The sequence below is a fragment of the Canis lupus genome, chromosome 9 (genome assembly GCF_011100685.1).
Source record: "Canis lupus familiaris isolate Mischka breed German Shepherd chromosome 9, alternate assembly UU_Cfam_GSD_1.0, whole genome shotgun sequence".
NCBI classification, from domain to species: Eukaryota; Metazoa; Chordata; class Mammalia; order Carnivora; family Canidae; genus Canis; species Canis lupus.
In genome coordinates, this window is record NC_049230.1 from 34,332,344 (window position 1) to 34,355,803 (window position 23,460).

General features: G+C 42.7%; 2 protein-coding genes across 9 annotated transcripts in view; one reads left to right on the forward strand and one right to left on the reverse strand.

Annotated features, from left to right (window-relative positions):
* The window catches only part of TUBD1 (tubulin delta 1), a 30,900-nt gene extending 10,471 nt beyond the window's left edge, over positions 1 to 20,429 (reverse strand). Inside the window, 6 exon segments of the mRNA NM_001003024.1 lie at positions 5,858 to 6,022; positions 13,447 to 13,678; positions 14,978 to 15,194; positions 15,987 to 16,134; positions 18,975 to 19,190; positions 20,388 to 20,429. Coding sequence (NP_001003024.1) covers positions 5,858 to 6,022; positions 13,447 to 13,678; positions 14,978 to 15,194; positions 15,987 to 16,134; positions 18,975 to 19,146 — 934 coding nt within the window. The 5' untranslated portion in view covers positions 19,147 to 19,190; positions 20,388 to 20,429.
* A 339-nt stretch (positions 20,430 to 20,768) lies between these two features.
* Positions 20,769 to 23,460, forward strand: part of RPS6KB1 (ribosomal protein S6 kinase B1) — a 202,716-nt gene continuing 200,024 nt past the window's right edge. For 3 of the 8 annotated variants that reach the window (XR_005364614.1, XR_005364615.1, XM_038547967.1), the window contains exon 1: positions 20,771 to 21,021. Coding sequence is in view for 3 of the 8 variants with exons in the window: in XM_038547967.1 (XP_038403895.1) it covers positions 20,881 to 21,021 (141 nt within the window). In the remaining 5 variants the exon portion in view is untranslated. Of the gene's footprint in view, positions 21,022 to 21,537; positions 21,630 to 23,460 lie in introns of those variants that run through there. The other 5 variants (XR_005364617.1, XR_005364616.1, XM_038547969.1 and 2 more) reach the window with 5 other exon arrangements.

Here is a 23,460-nt window from a genome sequence, read left to right on the forward strand (position 1 = left end):
ACTAAAGATTTATTTTCTGGAGAGGATATGATTGAGGGTCTCTGGTCTGGAGAACCAAGGCAGAGTTAAGGACAAGGTACATACTGAAACCAGAGAGATCTACTAAAACCCATAAAAACCCCTCTTCTTTCACCAGATCACTTGGGCTTTGCCTAAACCTTCACAGCAGAATACCCAACCCAGGAGACAGGCAAAGAGAATATCCAGGATGGCAAATGTACCTTGGTTGTAGAGGGCAAAAAGTCTCGATTGAAGTAGGGCAGATGGCTTTAGGAGAGCTTGCTTGCTTGCTTTCTATTTTTTATTTTTATTATTTTTTTAAGATTTTTTTAAAGATTTATTTATTTATGATAGACATAGAGAGAGAGAAAGCGAGGCAGAGACACAGGAGGAGGGAGAAGCAGGCTCCACGCCGGGAGCCCAACACGGGACTCGATCCTGGGACTCCAGGATCGCGCCCTGGGCCAAAGGCAGGTGCCAAACCGCTGAGCCACCCAGGGATCCCCCCCCCCCTTTTTTAGATTTTATTTATTCATGAGAGACACACAGAGAGAGGCAGAGACACAGGCAGAGGGAGAAGCAGGCTCCATGCAGGGAGCTGGATACAGGACTCGATCCCGGGATTCCAGGATCACACCTTAGGCCAAAGGCAGGCTCTCAACCGCTGAGCCACCCAGGGATCCCCTCTTTCTGTTTTAAAAAGATGTATTTATTTATTTTGAGAGAGAGAGAGAGCGTGCATGAGTGGGGGTGGGAGAGGCAGAGAGAGAATCTCAAGCAGACTCCCCGCTGTGCATGGAGCTCAACATGGGCCTCAGTCTCACAACCCTGTGATCATGACCTGAGCCAAAATCAAGAGTCAGATGCTTAACTGACTGAGCCATCAAGGTGTTCCAAGTAGGCAACTCTTGATCTTGGGGTTGTGATATCAAGCCCCACATTGTGGGTAGAGAAAGAGAGAGAAAAAGAGAAGGAAGGAAGGAAGGAAGGAAGGACGGAAGGAAGGAAGGAGGGAAGGAAGGAAGGAAGGAAGGAAGGAAGGAAGGAAGGAAGGAAGGAAGGAAGGAAGGAAGGAAGAAAGGAAATTATAATGTAGCTTGGTTCAGAGAGCCAAGCCTAAAGTCATGAAAAATTATTCACAGGCCTCACACTGTAATCAAGAAACTGCCAGGATGTGCCCTGCTGAATTGTTAAGGGCCAATGACTCCTATGTGCCTTCCATTTCCCCCTTTTTAACGAGGCTATCTACCAGTTATGCTATGCCTATTTAACCGTAGTCTATTGATCGGGGGCAGGAGGGGGGTGTGAGGAACTGTACTCAAAGAACTATACTCAAACAAAAACAAAAAAATCGGGCATCCCTGGGTGGCTCAGTGGTTTGGCGCCTGCCTTCAGCCCAGGGCGTGATCCTGGAGTCCCAGGATCGAGTCCCACATCGGACTCCCTGCGTGGAGCCTGCTTCTCCCTCTGCCTGTGTCTCTGCCTCTCTCTGTCTCTGTATCTCTCATGAATAAATAAATTAAATCTTAAAAAAAAAAAAAAAATCCCCAAAAAACAAAGCACTATACCAAAAAAAAAAAAAAAAAAAAAGTCTCACCTGAGGAGTGTAAATCTGTACCTGGACCTGGTTTTAGATGACAAGATTCTGGAATTTAACCTGATGTGCTAAAGGGCTTTGGGAGAGGTTAAGCCCATTCTGCATATGGGAAGACATGATTCAGTAGGAGGCAGAAGGTGGATAGTGGTAGCCAGCCTCCAAGATGAGCTCCAATGATCCTTCCCTCCTGGTATACAACCCTTATGTGGTCTCTTCCCACATGGCATAGTGCTTAACAACCTTAATAACCTAAAGGATGATGCAGAAATGATGGCACGTGGGGATCCTAGCTGGCTCAGTTGGTGCAGCATGTGACTCTTGATCTCAGGGTCGTTGAGTTTGAACCCCACATTGGGTGTAAAGATTACTTAAATAAAATTAAAACTAAAAAAAAAAAAAAAAAAACAATGGTGTGTGACTTCCAAAGGTAGGTCACAAAAGACATGGTAAATTCTCCTAGTTCCCTCTGGGAACATTCATTCCTTTCGTTGCCAGGACATGTGGAAACAGATACATACCTGGCTGATGGTGATATTAATAGAGTCAATCTTCATAAGGAGCAGCCTAATATATGAGCATTTTTTTAAAAAGATTGATTGATTGATTTATGATAGACATAGAAAGAGAGAGAGGCAGAGACACAGGAGGAGGGAGAAGCAGGCTCCATGCAGGGAGCTCGACGTGGGACTCGATCCCGGGACTCCGGGATAGAGCCCCAGGCCAAAGGCAGGCGCTAAACCGCTGAGCCACCCAGGGATCCCCTATATGAGCATTTTTAAAGCTATTTGCCTCAACCTGGTTCGTGACATAAATATATTTATTCATATATACTCAAATATATGAAAATATTTATATGTTCAAAGCTATATATATAACTGTGAAAACATGTTGACATTCAAAGTCCTGCATGGGAAAATGACTAAGCGAACTATGGTTTATTGACCTAAGAGAGCTCAGAGCAGCTTGTCTTATACTATACCTGAGGAACACTGTGCTCCTTGAGATGTTAACAGGTATTACTAGAAAAACAGGTACCAAGGCCAAAAAATTTGGTAAGCATTCCTTTAAGATGAAACCTTTCTATTTCTCTCCAAACCTCAAACAACTATAATCTAGTGATAAAGTATATGACTAGTATGTAAAACAGAAGAAATCCATCCACTTTCATAGTATTGAAACCTAAGTTATTGTTATTTGTGGTAAAATATATGCTACTAAAAAAAATCACTGGTAGTAGTGATTTCCATCCAGTTAAACATGACAGACTGAACATACCAGTCTACTATCACTCTCTCCTCAAATCAAACAGGGACTTTTTTTTTTTAAGATTTTATTTATTTATGAGAGAGAGAGAGAGAACGCACACACAGACACATAGCCAGTGGAGCAGCAGGGACAGGAAGAAGCAGACGGCTCGCTGAGCAGGGAGCCCAATGTGGGGCTTGATCTCAGGACCCTGAGATCAAGATCTGAGCCTAAGGCAGAAGAAAACTGACTGAGCTACCCAAGCGCACCTTACAGGGACATTTTTAAAAGGCATAAACAAAAGAACAAGGAAGGGAAGACAAGATAATGGGAACAACATTTTGGAAGCTGGAAAGCAAATGAATTAGTGGTGACTTCAGGGAAAGCTGAAACTTCTGCCCACAGTAAGGTCCTGAAAGCAGGCCAGGTTCTTCTTAAAAAGGGGGAAATGAGAGGATTAAAGATCTACATGCCAAGTGGTGAAAGCCTTAGACGCTTCCTAGCTTCCTCACTCCCGGCAGCAGAGGACGTGCCCCCTCCACCCCCCCGCCCCCCATCCTAGAAGCTGTCGCTTCGGGAAGGCTAAACCAGTGAGGTTCTGGCCTCCACCAAACTAAGTGCTGCGCCCTGCCTTCCAGGCTCTGAAGATAGAGCAGTAAACAAAATAGACAGAAATCCCTGCCCTCCTAAAGCTTACATTATACTGAGATCAATGGAAGATCCACAGTGAGGAATTCCAGAATGTTAGATACAAAGAGGAAATCCTAAAAGATTTAAGAGAGAACAAAACAGGATTAGGAATCAGACTGACATGGGACTTCACAGCAACATTGGAGGCTGGAAGAGAACAGAACAATGCTTTCAAAATTCTGAGCAAAAATGACAAATAATGGCTGGAATATATATATATGCCTTCCCTGTACTTTCTCTTTTTCTTAGGAAGCTTCTGGAGAGTATAGCCTATCAACACGAGGAAATAAACCAACAAAAACAAAACAACAAAGGTAGACACGAAATCTAGGAAATCAGAATAGAAAATGAGGTGGCGATTTCAGTGTTTGCTTATCTAAACCTGAAAGGATGGCTGGGTGGCTTAGTAGTTGGGTATCTTCCTTCGGCTCAGAGCGTGATCCCAGGGTCCTGGGATCGAGTCCTGGAGAGCAACCAGGACAGTCTGGGATAAGACGATGATGGCTGGGGCGCCTGGTGTCTTAGTGGATTAAACATTTGCCTTTGGCTCAGGTCTTGGCCCTGGAGTCCCTGGATGGAGCCCCGGAGTCAGGCTCCCCATTATCCTCTCTGTGCCTCACATCCTGCCCCCCTGCCTGCTCATCCCCCCCCCCTTTCAATCTCTCAAATAAATAAAATATTTTTTTTTAAAGATTTTTAATTTATTTATTCAGAGAGAGAGGGGCAGAGACACAGGCAGAGGGAGAAGCAGGCTCCATGCAGGGAGCCTGACATGGGACTCAATCCTGGGTCTCCAGGATCATACCCTGGGTTGCAGGCGGTGCTAAACCGCTGCACCACCGGGTCTGCCCAAATAAAATCTTTAAAAAGAAAAAGAAGGGACGCCTGGGTGGCTCAGCGATTGAGCCTCTACCTTCGGCCCAGGGCATGATCCTGGGGTCTCGGGATCGAGTCCCATATCGGGCTCCCTGCATGGAGCCTGCTTCTCCCTCTGCCTGTGTCTCTGCCTCTCCTCTGGGTCTCTCATGAATAAATAAATAAAATCTTTTAAAAAAAAAAAAAAGAAAAGAAAAAGAAGATGAGGTCTCCTAAAGGGATATTTCCAAACAGGTAATGAATCTGGCTCAGTTGTAAATAATATTTACCTATCAAAAGTAATATAAGCACTGAAGATTAATCTAATTCAAAAGTATGTTATAACCATATGGTAGGAAGTAGGGAGGGAGGGGGAGAGAGAGAGAGAGAGAGAGAGAGAGAGAGAACAGAGGAAGTATAAAATTCAATTCTCAATTTCATATTAGGAAGGCAATTGATGGGGATACTTGGGTGGCTCAGTGGTTGAGCATCTGCCTTTAGCCCGCGGTGTGATCCTGGAGTCCCGGGATCAAGTCCCACATCAGGCTCCCTGCATGGAACCTGCTTCTCTCTCTGCCTGTGTTTCTGCCTCTCTCTCTGTGTGTCTCTCATGAATAAATAGATAGAATCTTAAAAAAAAAAAAAAAAAAAAAAAAAAAGGAAGGCAACTGATAATATCTAAACCTGAAAGGATGGCTGGGTGGCTTAGTAGTTGGGTATCTTCCTTTGGCTCAGAGCGTGATCCCAGGGTCCTGGGATCGAGTCCTGTATCAGGCTCCCCAGAGGGAGCCTGCATCTCCCTCTGCTCATGTCTCTGCCTCTCTGTGTCTCTCATGAATAAATAAATAAATAGTTTTTAAAAAATAAAAAATAAATAAACCGGAAAATAAGTAACAGCATAAGCAAGATACTTAGAAATATGGAAAGCAGTTTCATCTGGGCAGTGAGGAAGTGTAAGACAGGGAACTGCTCTTTTCCTCATTATAAATTCATATTGGACAATTTCTTGGCTTTTTTAAAAAAATGAGATATAATTTATATTCAATGCAACGTATGGATATAAGTATACACTTGATGAGTTTTGACTATTTGATTTTTTAAAAGGTATGTTCATGTATTACTTTGAAAAAAATAAAATAAATAAAATAGGGGCAGCTGGCTTGCAACTCTTGATCTCGGGGTAGTGAGCTTGAGCCTCATGTTGGGTGTAGAGATTACTAAAAACAAACAAACAAACAAACAAACTTTAAAAAAAATGTCATGCTCCTCTGAATTTTTTTCACTTTGGGAAATGAAACTGTAAAGTGATTAAGAAGCCCTCCTGGGATGTCTTAGTGGGTTTTTGTAGGAGCTTCTCTGACCAGAAGAAGGCACCATTATTTCGACTGGCCCAAGCAAGTTTATACTGAGAATTCCAGTATAGGCACCTTTCCCAGGTTGTGGCTTGCATATTTTTAAAATACCCCTTACCTTCTTCCATTTTTGAATTAGAAATGAGCATCTGTCTCAGATGTTTGAGGAGGCCAGCCCAAGTAAACGTGCTGTATGTCAGTGAGTTCTCAGACATTTGAGGAATGTTACGAATACCCAGCATCTTGAATTCAGGATGGGGAACTAAATTCTCCATTAAGTCTCCTGTAAAGAAAAAAATCTGAACTAAACTTTTAAAAAATACATATTTTTTAAAAGATTTTATTTATTTGACACAGAGAGAAAAAGCACACAAGCAGGAAGAGAGGCAGAGGGAGAAGCAGGCTCCCTGCTGAGCAGAGAGTCCTAAGCAGGGCTCAATCCCAGGACCCAGAGATCATGACCTGAGCCAAAGACAGACCCCTTAACCGACTGAGCCACCCTGAACTAGACTTAAATTCCATGTTTCCATTGGCTCATATACAACTATGGTTTGATGGTTTGGGGGCCAAACATATTTTCTCCTCCAAGGCCAAATTGCTTAAAATAAAAAATGTAAATAAAAATTTGGAGACAATGTCTATGTCAGATCACATATTTTGGCCCCTATTTTAGCATGAGTGAAAAAAGACACTTTGCCAAAAAGGAAACAAGAATTTAGAAACTAAAACTGGAAACATGAATAAAATATTTAGCTACACTTCAGGAAAATAAAGTAAGCATGAGAGCTAATATGCTTTTATCATCATTCTATAGTCACTAAATATTCCTTTAGAAATTTTCCTAGGGGCGCATGGGTGGCTCAGCTGCCTTCAGCTCAGGTCACAATCCCAGAGTCCTAGGATTGAGCCCCACATTGAGCTCCCTGCTCCGCGGAGTCTCCCTCTGCCTCTTCCCTTGCTCGTGCTTGATCTCTCTCAAATAAGTAAATAAAATATTTTTTTAAGAAATTTTCCTAGCTCTCTTATTTTATCTAGTTAAATGATAATTAGAATCTTTTAAATCAAATTCTACTAGGGAAAAAGACAAGATTAGTGATTCCTGAAGACAAGAATATGCCTATCTTTAGAAACTTATATTTGTAATGAAACAGGATTATGGAGAAAGGCTAATTTGTTCTGCACTCAGAGCTGTTTTATATATTCATAGAAAAAAACTAGAGAGAGAAAAATATATTACTATAACAACATGAAATGTAAATTTTATAACAGTACAAACTCATATCCTATATCCTAAGGAAAAGCAGATTTTGACACAAACATCTACAAAGTGCTGCACAAATTGATCTTATGGCTAATGGAGTTTCCTCTAAACATAAGAGGTTTTTTTTGTAAAATACCTAGAGTTGAATTTATTGCATAGCACAAATAAATAACAGTCAACAAACATAGCCTGAGTAAAAATACATGAATTATTAACTGTCATAATCTGCTTTTATCTCTAGCCTTCTTGTTCACCTACTCTCATTTTAACCATTCTGGGACCTTGTTGAGATCCTGTTATGGACTAAAGGTTTGTTCCCCCCTCAAATTCATATATGCAAATCCTAACCCCTGAGGTGATGGTATGGTAAGGGTGGAGCCCTCATAAATGGGATTAGTGCCCTTATAAAAGGGGCCTGACAGAGCTCTCTAGCTCTTCCTGCCATGTGAGGACGCAATGAGAAGATGGTCATCTGAGAACCAGGAAACAGGCCCTTACCAGACTACTACCAGTGCCTTGATCTTGGACTTTCCAGCCTCCAGAACCATGAGAAATAAATTTATGTTGTTTATATAAGTCACCTAGTATATAACACTTTGGTTACAGCAGCTTAAATGGACTAAGACAAACTAATCCATGGACCTCCTGACTTCTCAGTCCATTAGTATTCCCCTTGCTTTACTTCTCTTCTTACCCAGTTACCTGCCCTTGTCTCTTCATCAAATCTTTCTAGTGAAAATCCAATCTTGGATCAGCCCCACTCCTCACATTCTCTGTGCCTGTTAAAGTACAGCTGTAGAAAGTCACCCCATATCACAGATTGGACCACTCAGAATTTAGATGTCAAACACCGATGCCCACCAATGCTGATGCTTTGTGGTAAAGGTGCCATCTCCTCAAACACCTGAGTGGAGCCATGTGGATATCTTGGGTCACTCGGGGCAGAGACTCTGGAGCACAACAGACATATCTGAGAAACACCATGGAGGCCAATGTGGCGGGAAGAGAGTGAGTAACAGGATATAAGATCAAGAAAGCAGTGGGAAGCCAGGCAGAGCAGTCTTACATGTGATTCTAAGAACACTGGTTTTAACTCTGGGTAAGATGGGAAACCTCTTAAAGGTTTTTTTGTTTTTTTTTTTTAATAGATTTTATTTATTTATTCATGAGAGAGACTTATAGAGAGAGGCAGAGACACAGGCAGAGGGAGAAGCAGGCTTCATGCAGGGAACCTGACGTGGGACTCGATCCTGGGTCTCCAGGATCACGCCCTGGGCTGAAAGCAGCGCTAAACCACTGAGCCACCCGGGCTGCCCCTCTTAAAGGTTTTGAGTAGGAGAATAACAGGATCTAATAGGATTTAACCTTTTAGACAAGTAAAGCCAGAGTTCAGTCTGGTCGTTATACTTAAGAAAAGGCCATCCCACAGGATGGCAAAGGTTGAAGTGGGAAGACCAGGTAAGCTATCCTCCAGCTAACTTCTCATATGACATTTCCATTTAGATATGGCAAAGGCACTTCACACTTAAGATGTCTAAGACCCACCTCTTTCCCTACCCTGTACTGTGCTCCACAAACCAGATCCTTTTTCACTGTTCCCAACTCTAGTAAATAGGGTCTAGTGAACAATCTACACTGTTATGTAAACCAGGGCCCCTTGAATTGTGCTCTGTACCACCCTTTCTGTTATTTTTCAGATCTAATCCATCACCTAGATCTTTGCATTTTACCCCAGCCCCAAACTCTCCCAAATCCATCCTCTTTAGTTCTATTTGTTTAGTCCCACTTAGCAAGGACTGATTATATGAGAGGTACTGTTCTGAGGACAAGGGACATAGTGATGAGCAAGGCTGACAAGGCCTTGCCTTCAGAGAGCCTGTATTCTAGTAGTTAGAAACAAAGAATAAAAATGGTAATAAATGAACAGAACGATGTCAGAGAATAATAAAAGCTGGGAAGGAAACAAACGAGATGATATTATAGACACTCATCATGAAAAGCCATGTTAAGGAACTCACAGCGACCTGAGACTGGAAAAATGGAAGGGAAGTGGCTTTGAAAACATTCCCGGTCAAAGGAGCAGGAAGTTCATGAGGACTGCAAGAACAGACACCCTGGTGAGAATGAGCTGGGCTGTAGGACAAGTAATGAGGCCCCTGAGGCTGTGCTGGTGAATGAGGGAGAATGACAAGAGAGAAGGGAATCTGGAAGACAGAAGATGAACCACATACAACTGAGGCAATGGTAGACTTTACTGCAAGAAATCTGGACCTAAGATTTTAGAATCCTTCCCCCCCGCCCCGCCCCAGTAGGCTTCTTAGAGCCCTGGATCTAAGGTTTTAAAACTGAGCAACTGAGGGAGTGAAAAAGAAACAAGCTTATGGGGGAAAGCTGTTTTAGACATATTATGTAGAAGATGACCACGAAATGTATACAGACAGATATCATGCAGAAAGGCTGCTGGATATAGAAACCTGGAGCTCAGGGAATTGGTTGGAATTGGAGATAAACCAGTAGGTTAGAGAATACAAATGGTGTTTAGAATCATGGAACTGAGCCAGTTATTAGAGAGAGGGTCCAAGACTAGCATTTCGAGCTTGGGAACAGGCCAGAAGAGGAGGAAAGAAAGGAATAAAAGAAGTAGTCAGTGAGATAGAAGGGAAATCAGGAGAGGAAGGTCACAAAAAACAAAGGGAAGATTTGGAAGACAAAGGTCAACCATGCCAATTTCTACTGATAGGCTGATAGAAATGAGGACAGCAAAGTGTCACTGAATCTGGCAATGTGGACATGCTTATGACTTGTAAAAAGCAATTTCAGAAGAGTGGTAGGGGAGAAACTAGGGCAGAGTGGGTTGAAGAGTAAAGAAATGAGGAAGATCGGAGGATAGCAAGGACAGACACCCCTTGCATTGTTCTTTTTTTTTTTTTTTTTTTTTTTTTTTTAATTTTTATTTATTATTTATGATAGTCACAGAGAGAGAGAGAGGCAGAGACATAGGCAGAGGGAGAAGCAGGCTCCATGCACTGGGAGCCTGACGTGGGATTCGATCCCGGGTCTCCAGGATCGTGCCCAGGGCCAAAGGCAGGCGCCAAACCGCTGCGCCACCCAGGGATCCCCCCTTGCATTGTTCTAAAGAATAACAGAGAAATGGGTTCAATCACTAGAGGTGAGGTCAAAAGAGAGTATTTTGAGTGTGAGAGGTGCCAGAGAGTAGATGTAATGGCAGCAATCCAGGAAAGATGCATGAAAGGACAAAAGATGAGTAAAGAATTAAGTCGGGGATCCATGGGTGGCTCAGCGGTTTAGTGCCGCCTTCAGCTCAGGGCCTGATCCTGAAGACCGAGGATCGAGTTCCACATCGGCCTCCCTGCATGGAGCCTGCTTCTCCCTCTGCCTGTGTCTCTGCCTCTCTCTCTGTCTCTCATGAATAAATAAATAAGGAGCCTGATGTGGGACTTGATCACTGGGCTTCAGAATCAGGCCTGAGCTGAAGGCGGCACTAAACCGCTGAGGCACCCGCGCTACCCAAATAAAATCTTAAAAAAAAAAAAAAAAAAAAATTAAGTCCCTGAGAAAGTACAGGGAATGGGACCCAGAAGCCAAGCAAGATTGGCTTTTGATAGGAACAGGACACTTCTCCCACTGTGATACCAGGTGAAATGCAAAGGTGAGCCCAGACAGCAAAGTAAGGTTTGCAAACATAGTGAGGCTGTAGAGAGAGCTCCTGTGTGGCTAAATACCTTTACTTTCTCCGTAAGGTCCATTGAGGAATGACTAGATTAGCCTGCAGACTCAGCCTCCAATCAGCTATGCACAGGCAGTCCAGTGGATTTTTCAAAAGTAAAAGTGATTATGTCACCAACCTGCTTAAAATCTTCCAGCAGCTTTCCCCCATTCTTTGGGAAAGGCCTCTCAACAGCTCACGAGGACCTGCAAGGCCTGTCCCTGCTTACCACTTTAGCCTCAGATTTCAGCCACCCACCCCTTACACCATTCTCTGTGCTCCAGTGCCACTGGACTTCTCTTTGTTAGACGTGCCAGGCTTCCTTCTGCTGCAAGGCCTCTGTACATGCTATTACCTCTGCACGTGCTACTGGCTCCTCCCTCCCTTGGGCCAGTCATCTCCGAGTCCTTGTCCAGCTCTCGGCTCAAGTGTTATGTCCTCAGGGCAGCCTTTTCTGTCCCCTTCAGCCTAAGTTTGATTCCTTTGTGACACATTCTCTTGAAACTGTACTTTTATCCTTTGGAGCACTTAACTCAGTTTCTTTTTTTTTTTTTTTCTTAACTCAGTTTTTAATTATATGTTCTTGGTGTGCTTTATTTGCTTAATGTTTCTCTTTCACATTTCACAGTGAACACAATGCCTGCATTGGCTCCCACTGGATCCCCAACATTTAGCATAGTGATTGGCACATAGCAGGAAGTCAAGAAATATTGGTTGAGTAAACAGATGTGCAATATGGTAAGTACTATGACATAGACAGAAATTAACAAGACACAGGTCTCTAAGGAAGCTGAAAATGAGTGGGACTACATAATATGTACATGACAGTATTCCCCTCTAAGGAAACACATGGTGTTAGTTTACAGTGGTAGCATCTGGGAAAGGGTGAGGAGGACACTTATTTTTGATTGCATATTCTTTTGCACTCCTTGAATAGGTGTGTGTGTGTGTGTGTTACTTATTTGTTTTTAATTTGAGAGAGAGAGAGAGAGAGAGAGAGCAAGAGAGAGTGTGAGCACGAGCAGGGGGGAGAGGCAGACAGAGAGGGAGAAGCGGACTCCCTGCTGAGCAGGGAACCTGATGCGGGGCTCAATCCCAGGACCCTAGGATCATGACCTGAGCCAAAGCCAGACACTTAACCGACTGACCCACCTAGATATCCCCGTGTGTTACTTTTAAAGATAAGCAAACACACTTAAAAATAAAGGTACAAAATACTAAGTGACACAAAAGAGATAGAGAATGTCATAAAGTTCAGAGAAAAGAGGGTTAGGTTAAGGCCTAGGTAGGAAAGCTTTATAGAAAAATCATCACTTGAATTGGACACTGAAGGACAAGTAAAGTTTCAAAAGAGGTGATGAAGGGAAGGAGGAAGCGATTACTAAGGAGAAAGAACAGTAAGCAAAGGGTTTAGTGCTGGAAAGACAGACTGAAGAAAGACAGTGGAGATAGGATGAAAAGTAGGTGGGGATCCATGCAGAGGCGGCAGTAGGTAATGAAGCCAGAAAGTTAGGGTTCAGGGCATTAGGTGGAGGCCAGGCTAAGGAATTCTGACAAATCTGGGCACAGGATGAACATGAAAGTACAAGTATTAGATCTGTGCATTGGGGAGGCTCTTTTGCAATCAGTGTGCAAGATGGATATAGGGGGAAGAGGCAGGCAACAGGAAGGAATGCAGGGTTAGGACCACCTTTTAAGACAGCAATGTCAATTTTATGTTATCTCTGTTTTATGAAAGAGAGAGAGAATAGAAAGAGGCTAGTTTGCTTTGTATTCAGGGAGAGTATGCAGTATTTGTTGAGAGATACTGACAACCTGAGCCAATGTCAGATAGACTGGGAAGGAGGGGAAGAAGGTAGGCAGATGGCAGGGATGGCACCAACAGGTCTGGACATACTAATGAGATATGAAGACAGGGAGAAAAATCCAGGTGATAGAAATTGAGGAAGAGGGAGCTGGGGAGATACGGCAGGGAAAAAAGATGGATCCATTTAGAACAATCTAAATTTAAAGAAGCAGGAAGCAATTAAGAAAGTTGAGATAGGCAATTATTTGGGAAGGAGATTAGTATTGAGGAGAGTCTACATTATAGAGTCATTTGCATCTAGAAGATTTACTTTATTTATTTTTAAATTTTTATTTATTTATTCATGAGAGACAGAGAGAGAGAGGCAGAGACATAGGCAGAGAGAGAAGCAGGCTCCTATGCAGGGAGCCTGATGTGGGACTCGATTCTGGGATTCCAAGATCACGCCCTGGGCCAAAGGCAGGCGCTTACCTGCTAAGCCACCCAGTCATCCCTCATCTAGAAGATTTAAATTGATAAGGCACCACTTGACAAATAATCTAAAAAGAGAATGATGGGTTTCTTTATGGGGTGATAAAAATGGTTGCACAACTCTGTGAATATGCTAAAAATAGAACTGTATACTTTAAATGAGTGAATTGTATGGTATATGAATTATATGTCAAAGTTGCTGTAAAAAAAAAAAAAGTTGCTGTAAAAGGGCGGCCTGGGGTGGCTCAGCCGTTTAGCGCTGCCTTTGGCCCAGGGTGTGATCCTAGAGACTTGGGATCGAGTCCCGCGTCGGGCTCCCTGCATGGAGCCTGTTTCTCCCTCTGCCTGCTTCTGGACAGAGAGGAGGACCCAGTGGGGAATAACGTTGAGGCGTTCAGAACATAAGACTTTCCTACAAATTATGTACAAAAGGACAAATACCTAATGGATTTCTTCTGTAGTGACATGAACCTTCCACAGAATAAGTAGGCTGGAACACACTTCCCAACTGATGCGCAAGGACTTGGTTTATATCACTAAAGGAGATCTGCTTGATGTTCATCAGTTTTGCGCAGATCTTATGAATGGCATCATTTTCATGAACAAGTAGGGCATCTGAAGATCGGTATAAGTGAGAAAGAGTCAAAACGGAGTTGTAGTTCTGAACAATAACCTGGAGAGAAAGGGGTCAGAAAAAAAGAAAGGCAAGAGAAAAGAGCAGTTAGGAGGGTAGATTCTAAAGGCATCCTCCCTGGGTTCAAATCCCAGGTCTGTCACTTTCTAGCTGTATGATTTGGGATGAATCATGTAATCTCTCCATGCTTCAATGTTCTCACTTGTACAGCGGGGATAAAATTCTACTAGTTCCTAGAGTTGTAAGGATTAATGATAGAATGCAAGTAAAGCACTTAGAACAGTGTCCTATATATAGTAAAGTCTCAATAAATAGTGACTATTGCTATCACACTTTCTTCTACAGGATTTCCTATAGTACTTAACTCACTTCTGTTTTATTATTTTTCTTACAAGGCTGATCAACAGAAAATTGTCCTATATAGAAATTTCTTCCAAATAGAAAGAAAGGTAAATTCTTGGAAGGTTGGCAGTGGCATGATGAACCCCAACATGATGTCAAGGTCCGTCTTTTACATGCTATAGTCACCAGGACTAACCCAGGAATGGGTTCCTGAGAGAAGATGCACAATTGTCTTCTTCAGAAATTTTTTTAAATATTTATTTAATTATTTAATTATTTATTTATTTATGATAGACAGAGAGAGAGAGAGAGAGAGAGAGAGGCAGAGACACAGGAGGAGGGAGAAGCAGGCTCCCTGTGGGAAGCCTGATGTGGAACTTGATCCCGAGATACCAGGATCATACCCTGAGCCAAAGGCAGGTGCTCAACCACTGACCACCCAGGTGCCCCTTCTTTGGAATTTTTTAAAACAAGGACACCTCATGTGTTTGGAAAAGTTTAATCAAAGTTGAATGAATTGTTCACAAAAGTGCCATATTATATAGTGAATGACTCCTGATGTAGTAACTTGACATTCCAAAGAAAGGGGGAGATCAATTTTTTACCTATATTTATTTCACTGCAAATACAAAATATAAAATTTTCTCTTTTTTTTAAGATTTTATTTATTTATTCACGAGAGAGAGAGAGAGAGAGAGAGAGAGAGAGGCAGAGACACAGGCAGAGGGAGAAGCAGGCTCCATGCAGGGAGCCTGATATGGGACTCGATTCTGGGTCTCCAGGATCAGGTCCTGGACTGAAGGTGGCGCTAAACCTCTGAGACACCCGGGCTGCCCCTAAAATTTTCTCTTTTTTTAGAAGTTTTATTTATTTAAGTAATCTCTACACCCCTGTGGGGCTTGAACTTACAACCCTGAGATCAATAGTCTTGTGCTTTTCTGACTGAGCCAGCCAGGCACCCTCAAAATATAAAATTTTCAATTAATATGTTCATACCTCACCAGTTCCATAAGGCCATATAATCTGATTCATTTTCAAAGAGTTTGAGTACTGATCTTGTAAATTCTGTGTAACGAAGGCTCCTAGCCCTGATCCTGTGCCCCCAGCCATACTCATTATGATGAAAAAACCACTCAAAGAGTCACATTTCTCTACTTCCTTCTGGATGAGGTTCATTATAGATTCTTCGTGCCTGGGTCCATGAACAGAGTAACTATGCAATACAAAAGAAACAAACACAAACACCTTTCAGTTTACTCAGAAAGAGGCAATGCAGAGAGGAAGATATAGGATAGATAAGGTTTTTTAAACCCATGGATGTGAATTAACTCTCATGAGAGATACAGGTGCCTTGATAGATTAAATTTAAAATTTAAAATATACAAGTTAAATATATTTAAGAGGTGAATAGGACTGCTGGGTACAGAAAATTCTCTTTTCTAGGCCATTCCTATAATTGAAGACTTCAATACCAGGATGTTCTGCAAGTTTATGGTGCAAAATAATATTCAATATTCATAATAATACTCCTACAGCAGTGGTTCTCAAACTTGGCTGCACATTAGAATCACTGAGGGAAGCTTTAAAAAATCCCAAGATCCAGGCTTCACCATAAACCACTTAAATCAGAATTTCTGGAAGTAAGACTCAGGCATTGGAATTTTCCAAAGAACCCCAGGATGTACTACTGCCTTGCTGTGTTCCCTATTTGCTAGAATACCTGCCAGATAAAGATAAAGATATTGTTTTGATAATAAGTTAGTTGGCAGAATGACAAGAAAGAAGTGGAAACCCCTGTTGCAAGAGAGCTTTGGTTTTATCATTACCTGGACCTGAAGCACAGACATGTATGAAATGGAATGAAGAAGTTCTTCTGGTAAAGTCACCCTCTAAATTTTAAAATAGCAATTTCAAGATTATATGCTTGGTATATAAACAGTATAGCTGTAACTTTGCTGTCCAGGTAGCTGTATCTAAACTAAAAATCATGAGGAATTACTCTTACCCATAGGCCCAGTTGTTTCCAGAACCTTCTTTTTGACAGAAGCACGAATGCTGGGCATATTTCCATTGGCCAGACTGGGCAGCCTTTGATAGTGTTTGATTGATAACTTTTGGTTCCATATCAACAAGGACAGCCCGGGCAATTGAAACTAGAGGGAAGAAAAAGACCAAAAGAAAAATATTTCATATATCTTATTTGGGTTATTTCAGAGTACAAATTTATAGGTAAAAAAAAAAGAAAGAAAAAGAAATCCAAAAGTTGATAAAAATTTTTTTTTTTAAGATTTTATTTATTTATTCATGAGAGACACAGAGAGAGAGAGAGGCAGAGACACAGGCAGAGGGAGACAAAAGTTGAGGATAGAAAGATCTGTCCTATTGCTTAGAAATTTTTTTTTTTTTTTGCTTAGAAATTAAAGTGGGCAGCAGCAAGTCTATGCAGATGGTTAATAATGCCTAGCATTCTGCTAAGCAGGATGAATCAATGTGGGCTAAAATGATCACTGGGTCAGGTCTACAAACATCTGTTGAGAGCTTACAATGTGCCATATACTGTGCTGGGAACACAGAGATGGACAACATCAATCTAGCCCTAGATGGACTAGTGGAAGAGATAAAACTTACTCACAGTATGATGTGATATGATCCACGATGAATCCACATTAATAAAGTAGCACATTCAGATGTATGAAATACCATGGGTACAACAAGCTGCTCACGATAGTTGAAGCAGAAGATGGAGAAGGAGGGGGTAGGGGGTAGGTAGGGTAGAAGAAATAATGAATGGGTATGGAAAGCAGACAGGGCTCAGATCTTAAGAAATTCTGTTATTCAGTGCTAAAAAACTTAAAATTTTTTTCTTTAAGATAATGTGAAACCACTGAAAATGTTAAGTAGGTGAGGAGTAGTCAGATGACTTATATTATTTTTAATTTATTATTTAAGTAATTTCTATACCCAACGTGGGGCTTGAACTCCTGAGATCAAGAGATGCATGTTCTACCAACTGAGCCAGCCAGGTGCCCCATCAGATGACTTTCTAAATACAGCAGTGTGGAGGATAGATACGATAGACTTACAAGAGTCAAGGCAGGGAAACTAGAGGACTTGAAACAATTCAGGTAAGAGAGGACAAGAGCCAGAACTAAGCCAATGACAGTGAAGATGGAAAGAGAAGAGATATGTAGGAGGTAAATTAAGCAGATCAGGGGATCCCTGGGTGGCGCAGCGGTTTAGCGCCTGCCTTTGGCCCAGGGCGCGATCCTGGAGACCCGGGATCAAGTCCCACGTCGGGCTCCCGGTGCATGGAGCCTGCTTCTCCCTCTCCCTCTGCCTATGTCTCTGCCTCTCTCTCTCACTGTGTGCCTATCATAAAAAAAAAAAAAAAAAAAAAAAAAAAGCAGATCATTATGTTTGACAGTATGTGGGCAGTAAGAGCCCAACTTCTAAAGGAAAGATAATGAATGCCCTAGGGTATGGAGATGTTGAGCTTGAGGTACACATGGGAATGCAGATGCGGATGTCTACTAATCAGTCTGCAGCCTGGAAGAGAAGCTAGGCTACAGATTTGAGTCATTAGCGTCAAAGAAGTAGCAAATCACAAGAGTAACTGAAATTGCCCAAAGAGAAATATATGAGTGAGGACAGAGGAGAGAGAGCTTGAGATGCAACCACTGGAGAAGAAAAGTTCAGAGACTAAGGAGGAGTGGTTTTTTTTTTTTTTTTTTTTTTAAGATTTTATCTATTTATTCATTAGAGACAGAGAGAGAGAGAGAGAGAGGCAGAGACCCAGGCAGAGGGAGAAGCAGGCCCCATGCAGGGAGCCCGATGTGGGACTCGATCTTAGGACCCCAGGATCAGGCCCTGGGCCGAAGGCAGGCACCGAACCACTGAGCCACCCAAGGATCCCCTAAGGAGTTTTAAGGAGGAAGTTTTATAGTTAATATTATAAAATCCAGGAGAGAAGTTAAGTGAACTGGGAAAAGAAAAAGTCACTGGATCTTGTGATAAGATTACTAGGATTTTTTTTTTTTTTAAGAGAGGGAGGCAGGGAAAGGAAGAGGGAGAGGGAGAGAATCTTAACCAGGTTCCATGCCCAGCATAGAGCTTGATCTCACCACCTGAGATCATGACCTGAGCTGAAATCAAGAGTTGGATGCTTAACCGACTGAGCCACCCAGGCACCCCACTAGGATCTGTTCTTTGAGCACTTTTTTTTTTCTTTGAGCACTTCAATTGGGTGTAGGGCTAAAACAGGACTGAAGTTGGTTAAAGAGGTTCACCTTTGAGAATCTTAGATGGGAAGGGAAAGAGATAAGTAGGAAAAGAAAAGCTTGGGGTGCCTGGCTGGCTCAGTCGGTTAAGCATCCAACTTAAGGACACTTAATCTAGGGGTTATGAGTTCCAGCCCTATATTGGGGTAGAGTTTACCTAAAGAAAAATTGCAAAGCTTATTCCAAATCTTTGGACTCTGTACCACCCCACAGTGCCTACATCCCCAAGGGAATAAATCTTAAAAAAAAAAAAATTTAAAAGCTGTAGTCATAAGTTGTTTGGTCGGTTTAATTTGTACTTATTTTTTAAAAGATTTTATTTATTTATTTGATGGAGACAGAGAGAGAGCACAAGCAGGCAGAGCGGCAGGCAGAGGGAGAGGGAGAAGCAGACTCCCCACTGAGCAGGGAGCCTAATGCCAGGCTTGATCCCAGAATCCCGGGACCATGACCTGAGCCAAAGGCAGACAGCTAACTGACTGAGCCACCCATGTGCCCCTATTTGGCTGGTTTTAGATTGGTGAGATCTGAGCATGCTCATGTGCTGAGGGGAAGTTGCCACTGGAGAGGCAAAGGTTGTTAACATAGAAAAAAGGGCGGAGAGCAAAGTCATTCCCTATTAAGATGTGAAGAAATGGGGTTCAGACACCATGTGGAAGAATGGCCTTGAAGAGGAGTCAGAGTACAGGAGAGGACTATAGATGGATCACACATACCTCCATTTTCCTCCTCACTAAAGAATCTTTCTTTGGAAGATGCTTGATATGCCTCATTTTCTCGTTCAGAGCAGAGTCCTTGGGGACAGTGTGAGTCACTATACAGAGCATCAAATACTTCAAAACCAATCTGATTGCCACACTGACCAAGTTGCACTGTTACTACTGACATGCTGAGATGCAAAGTAGACCTATTCCCTCAAAAAAGTAAGCAACCTGTAATAGAAAAACATAGGCTTTGAGAACCATTACAGTACTAATAAACAAAGAACAAATAAAATGTCATATGTACATAGATTAAAAAATTAATTTTAAAATGCCATATAACGTGTTATAGATTTAACAGGTATGTTGTCTAAGCAGCTAATCATTCAAGGAAGTTGTTTTCTTTCTCTACGTAGTTTTGGGATTTGGAATTTACTGTACCCAGATGCATTCATAGACAGCTCAATAGTTACTGAAATCTGATTTGTATCCACTGTGTCCCTAAGCATGCATTTTTAAAAAAGATATTTATTTTATTTATTCATGAGAGACACACAGAGAGAGGCAGAGACATAGAGAGAAGCAGGCTCCTCACAGAAAGCCAATGTGGGACTTGATCCCAGGACCCTGGTGATGGCGACCTGAGCCAAAGGCAGGCGCTCAACTGCTGAGCCAGGCAGGTGTGCCCCTAAGCATGCATTTAAAACAAAACAAAACAAAACAAAACAAAACAAAACAAAACGAATGTTAGTTGAAGCAATTCCTAGTACGTACTTTACACTACTGGGACACACAAAACGCAGAAGTTAGCTCAACAATTGCACATTTAGGGGATCCCTGGGTGGCACAGCGGTTTAGCGCCTGCCTTTGACCCAGGGCGTGATCCTGGAGTCCCGGGATCGAGTCCCCGCATCGGGCTCCCTGCATGGAGCCTGCTTCTCCCTCTGCCTATGTCTCTGCCCCTCTCTCTCTATGTCTATCAAGAATAAATAAATAAAATCTTTAAAAAAAGAAAAAAGAATTGTACATTTAATTAACCTTCTCTCTCTTCTAAATAATGACTTTCTTTCTCTACTGATCACCTTCTGCCTGGTAACTACAATAACATAAGAAAGACTGCATTTAGCTTAGGCAAGAGAGCAAGGGAGACAAAGCTTGGAAAGAGAGGGTCAGATGAAATAGGAGAGCAAGTCTTCACCACTTTTAACAACGAAATGAGACAATTTTTGGTAAAGACCTCACACCAGGTTTATGCAGCACTGGAAAGAGCAATGATCTTCGAGCCACACTGTACTTTTAATTTTCAAACAACCCTGCAAACTAGGTATTCTCATTTTATAGATAAGGAAACTGAGGTTCTGAAAGGTAAGTTTCTCCCTTTCCCCACCAGTCCCAGAGGCTCCCCATAAACCCCACTCACTGACAGACCCAAAACCAGCCGTCTCTCCGCTCTGTTCAAACTTCAGAGGGCCAACCCCCTCATTATGCGCATGCTCACTTTCAATACCAAAAAAAGCTATGGAGAACTAATGCGCATGTTCACAAACGAAGAGTTTTGTTGTGGGTTCCCCCCCCCCCCGCCCCATTCAGAAAGGTTAATTACGCATGTTCAATTTCAATTTATCAACTTCAGACATGGCACGCATGCTCATTGCCCATCAAACGCTTTGGCCAACAATGCGCATGATCTAGCTACCATAAGAGGCTTCGACGGGGGTTCTGCGCATGTTTCTGCCAGCACCCGGTTCCAGGCGATAGCTCTACGCATGTTCATTGCCCACACTTAGGCTTCACAGAACCTTGTACGCATGCTCTAGCGCTGAACTTGAGGAGCCAGTCTAGGGCCTAGGCGCAGACGCACTGAGCCCAAGCAGCCGGTGATGGCGGCAGCAGCGGCGGTGGCTGCAGCGGGTCCGGGCCCATGAGGCGACGACGGAGGCGGGACGGCTTTTACCCAGCGCCGGACTTCCGAGACAGGGAAGCTGAGGACATGGCAGGAGTGTTTGACATAGACCTGGACCAGCCAGAGGACGCGGGCTCTGAGGATGAGCTGGAGGAGGGGGTGAGGCCCGGGGTCCCGGGGGGCCCGAGGTGACAGGGCCGGGGCGGCGGCGCGGGCCCTGGAAGCCCGGCGCGTCCGAGAGCGCGGAGATCCGGGCGGGCGCGTGTAGTCTCCAGGAGGAGCGTAGGCGCCGCGCGGTCCGAGGCGGGGGAGCGGGCGGGGCGGACCTGGCACTAGGTGTGAGGCCGCTGCGGGGCTCGCAGGTGCAGGTCGCGCCGGTAGCCCCAGATCAGCGCAGCCCGGAGCAGTCTATTCGTGGAGGCGGCGAGAAGGGGTGCGTGGTCGATTCCTCGAGCTGTGGAACTTCAGTGTGGCGGGGCGCGAGAGGTGTAAGCGCGTGTTGGGGGGAGGGGGACTGCGCTTTCTGGGTGTCCCTGAAGTGCAGGTGAAGTGCGGAAGGGTTTCCCTTCGGGTATAAGATTTCATATATTAAATCTTCAGACCTCCCACAACCACCTCTCTTCTCGGCCTGTCGCTTCTCTCCTAGGAAGCGCTCAGCTGTTAGAAGTGACAGCTGAAAACTTCTGTCGGGAGTAGCGCTGCCGCTGCTGTTACAGCCACCAGGAGTTTTATTTCGGGAGCAAGGGGGCTCTGCTGCATCTTCCAGGGTTTGTTTGTTTGCTTTTTTTTTTTTTTTTTTAACCCCCCCTTCCGTGTGATTTTTTTTTTTTTTAAGCACTTAAAACGACACACGGTATTTGTAACTTTTCCCCTAGTTGAAGATGTCTACATTTTTTCGAAATACTTTGTGTAATTTTGGGGTGGAAAAAAACCAGCGTTGACAGCTGTGATTTGGCTTGCCAAAAATAAATTGCTTGAACTGAGACTTGTGAATGGTGGTGTGAGGGCTTTCCTTGCTGTAATTTAGGGTACTAAATTTAGAATTGTTTTTTCCTAATACATAGCTTGGTTTTACCATTGATGTCTTAATAGTTTGTTATTCTTTATGGAATAAAGAATATTCTTTTTTCAAGATAAATTTACTGAAAAATCAGAAATTGTGCTTGAAGTTCAAAAATACTGCTGTCATACTACATCACTGATTGTGGGCAAATGATCATCAGTGATAACCTCATGATAATTTAGGTTCTGAATCCCACTGTCTAGGTTAATACATGAGTTAAGGACGGGTGTCAGATATTTGCTCTATGTAAGGGGCTTCCCTTTTCCTCACCTGATTTTCTCTTCTGGAAAGTAAGTTGTGCCCTGCTTGTTGCTAGATCCAGGTACTATAAGTAAAGAGCTTTGGATATTTTAAGAAACTAAGTGGGCTGAAATAATATTATTCTTTTCATAATCAAATGAGTCTAAATAAAAATCACATAGTGTGTAAGGTAAGTATTGAGATGTGTACTTTTTAATATGTTTGCGTATGGAATTCCAGTTAGCCTTTTAGTGGAATACCTGATACACTACATACAATTTGAAACAAATATGGAATTACTTTCACTATGTATTGCATACTCTCATTAACTATATTGGCTCCATATGGCAGTGGCTTTGGAGCAGGGCAGGAGAGAAAGCTGGATAATTCAGGAGACATTAAAGCCCTTGGAAGTAAAACACTGAATTAAGATTTCTTTTAAGAACTGGGACCTCCTTGGGTGCCTGGGTGGCTTAGCTGTTGAGTGTCTGCCTTCCTCTTAGGTTGTAATCCCGGGGTCCTGAGATTGAGTTCCACATTGGGCTCCCTGCATGGAGCCTGCTTCTCCCTCTGCCTAAGTCTCTGTGTCTCTCATGAATAAATAAATAAAACCTTAAAAAAAAAAAAAAAAAAAAAAGAACTGGGCCCTCCTTGAGATGTATTTTTCACCTACTCATGTACATTCATTTTGCTGGCAAATGCAAGCAAACAGGTTTTTGAGAGTGTGTGGAAGAGGAGGCCAGAGAAATTGGTAGAAATATAAAAGAAAAAGAAATATGGCCTCTACCCTGGGAAGGAGAACTTTGGAGAAAAAGCAAAGGTAAAGAGGATTTTGAGGAACAGCAAAATACATCTTACTTAGCAATGCTTTTTGGAGTTGAAAATATTTTTTTTTGAATGTTATTCTAAGAGGTTCCTCAAGGTGGACAGACAAGCAAAAAGAGTTGAGAATGGGATTGAGTTGGCCAGTGACATCCAGATATCTCTAAAATAAAATTTTAAAATTCTAAAGGATGAGAAGCTTAGATTCTTGGAAAATCTGGCTATTTGTAAATATACATTTAGTACACACACTTTTTAAAATATCAGTGCACATTAGAGTAGTCCCACTTCTTCATTTTATAGTACAGAAACTGAGGCATAAAACAGGTGATTGCCCAAGACCATATAGATAACTAGTAGTTGACTAGTAGTGTCTTCTGACTCCATTCAGCCTAAGACTTCACTGCACACCTTCTTCATTGTTTTTACTAGTCTTGTTCATACTGTACTTCTTTGTGGTATGCCAAGTTCAT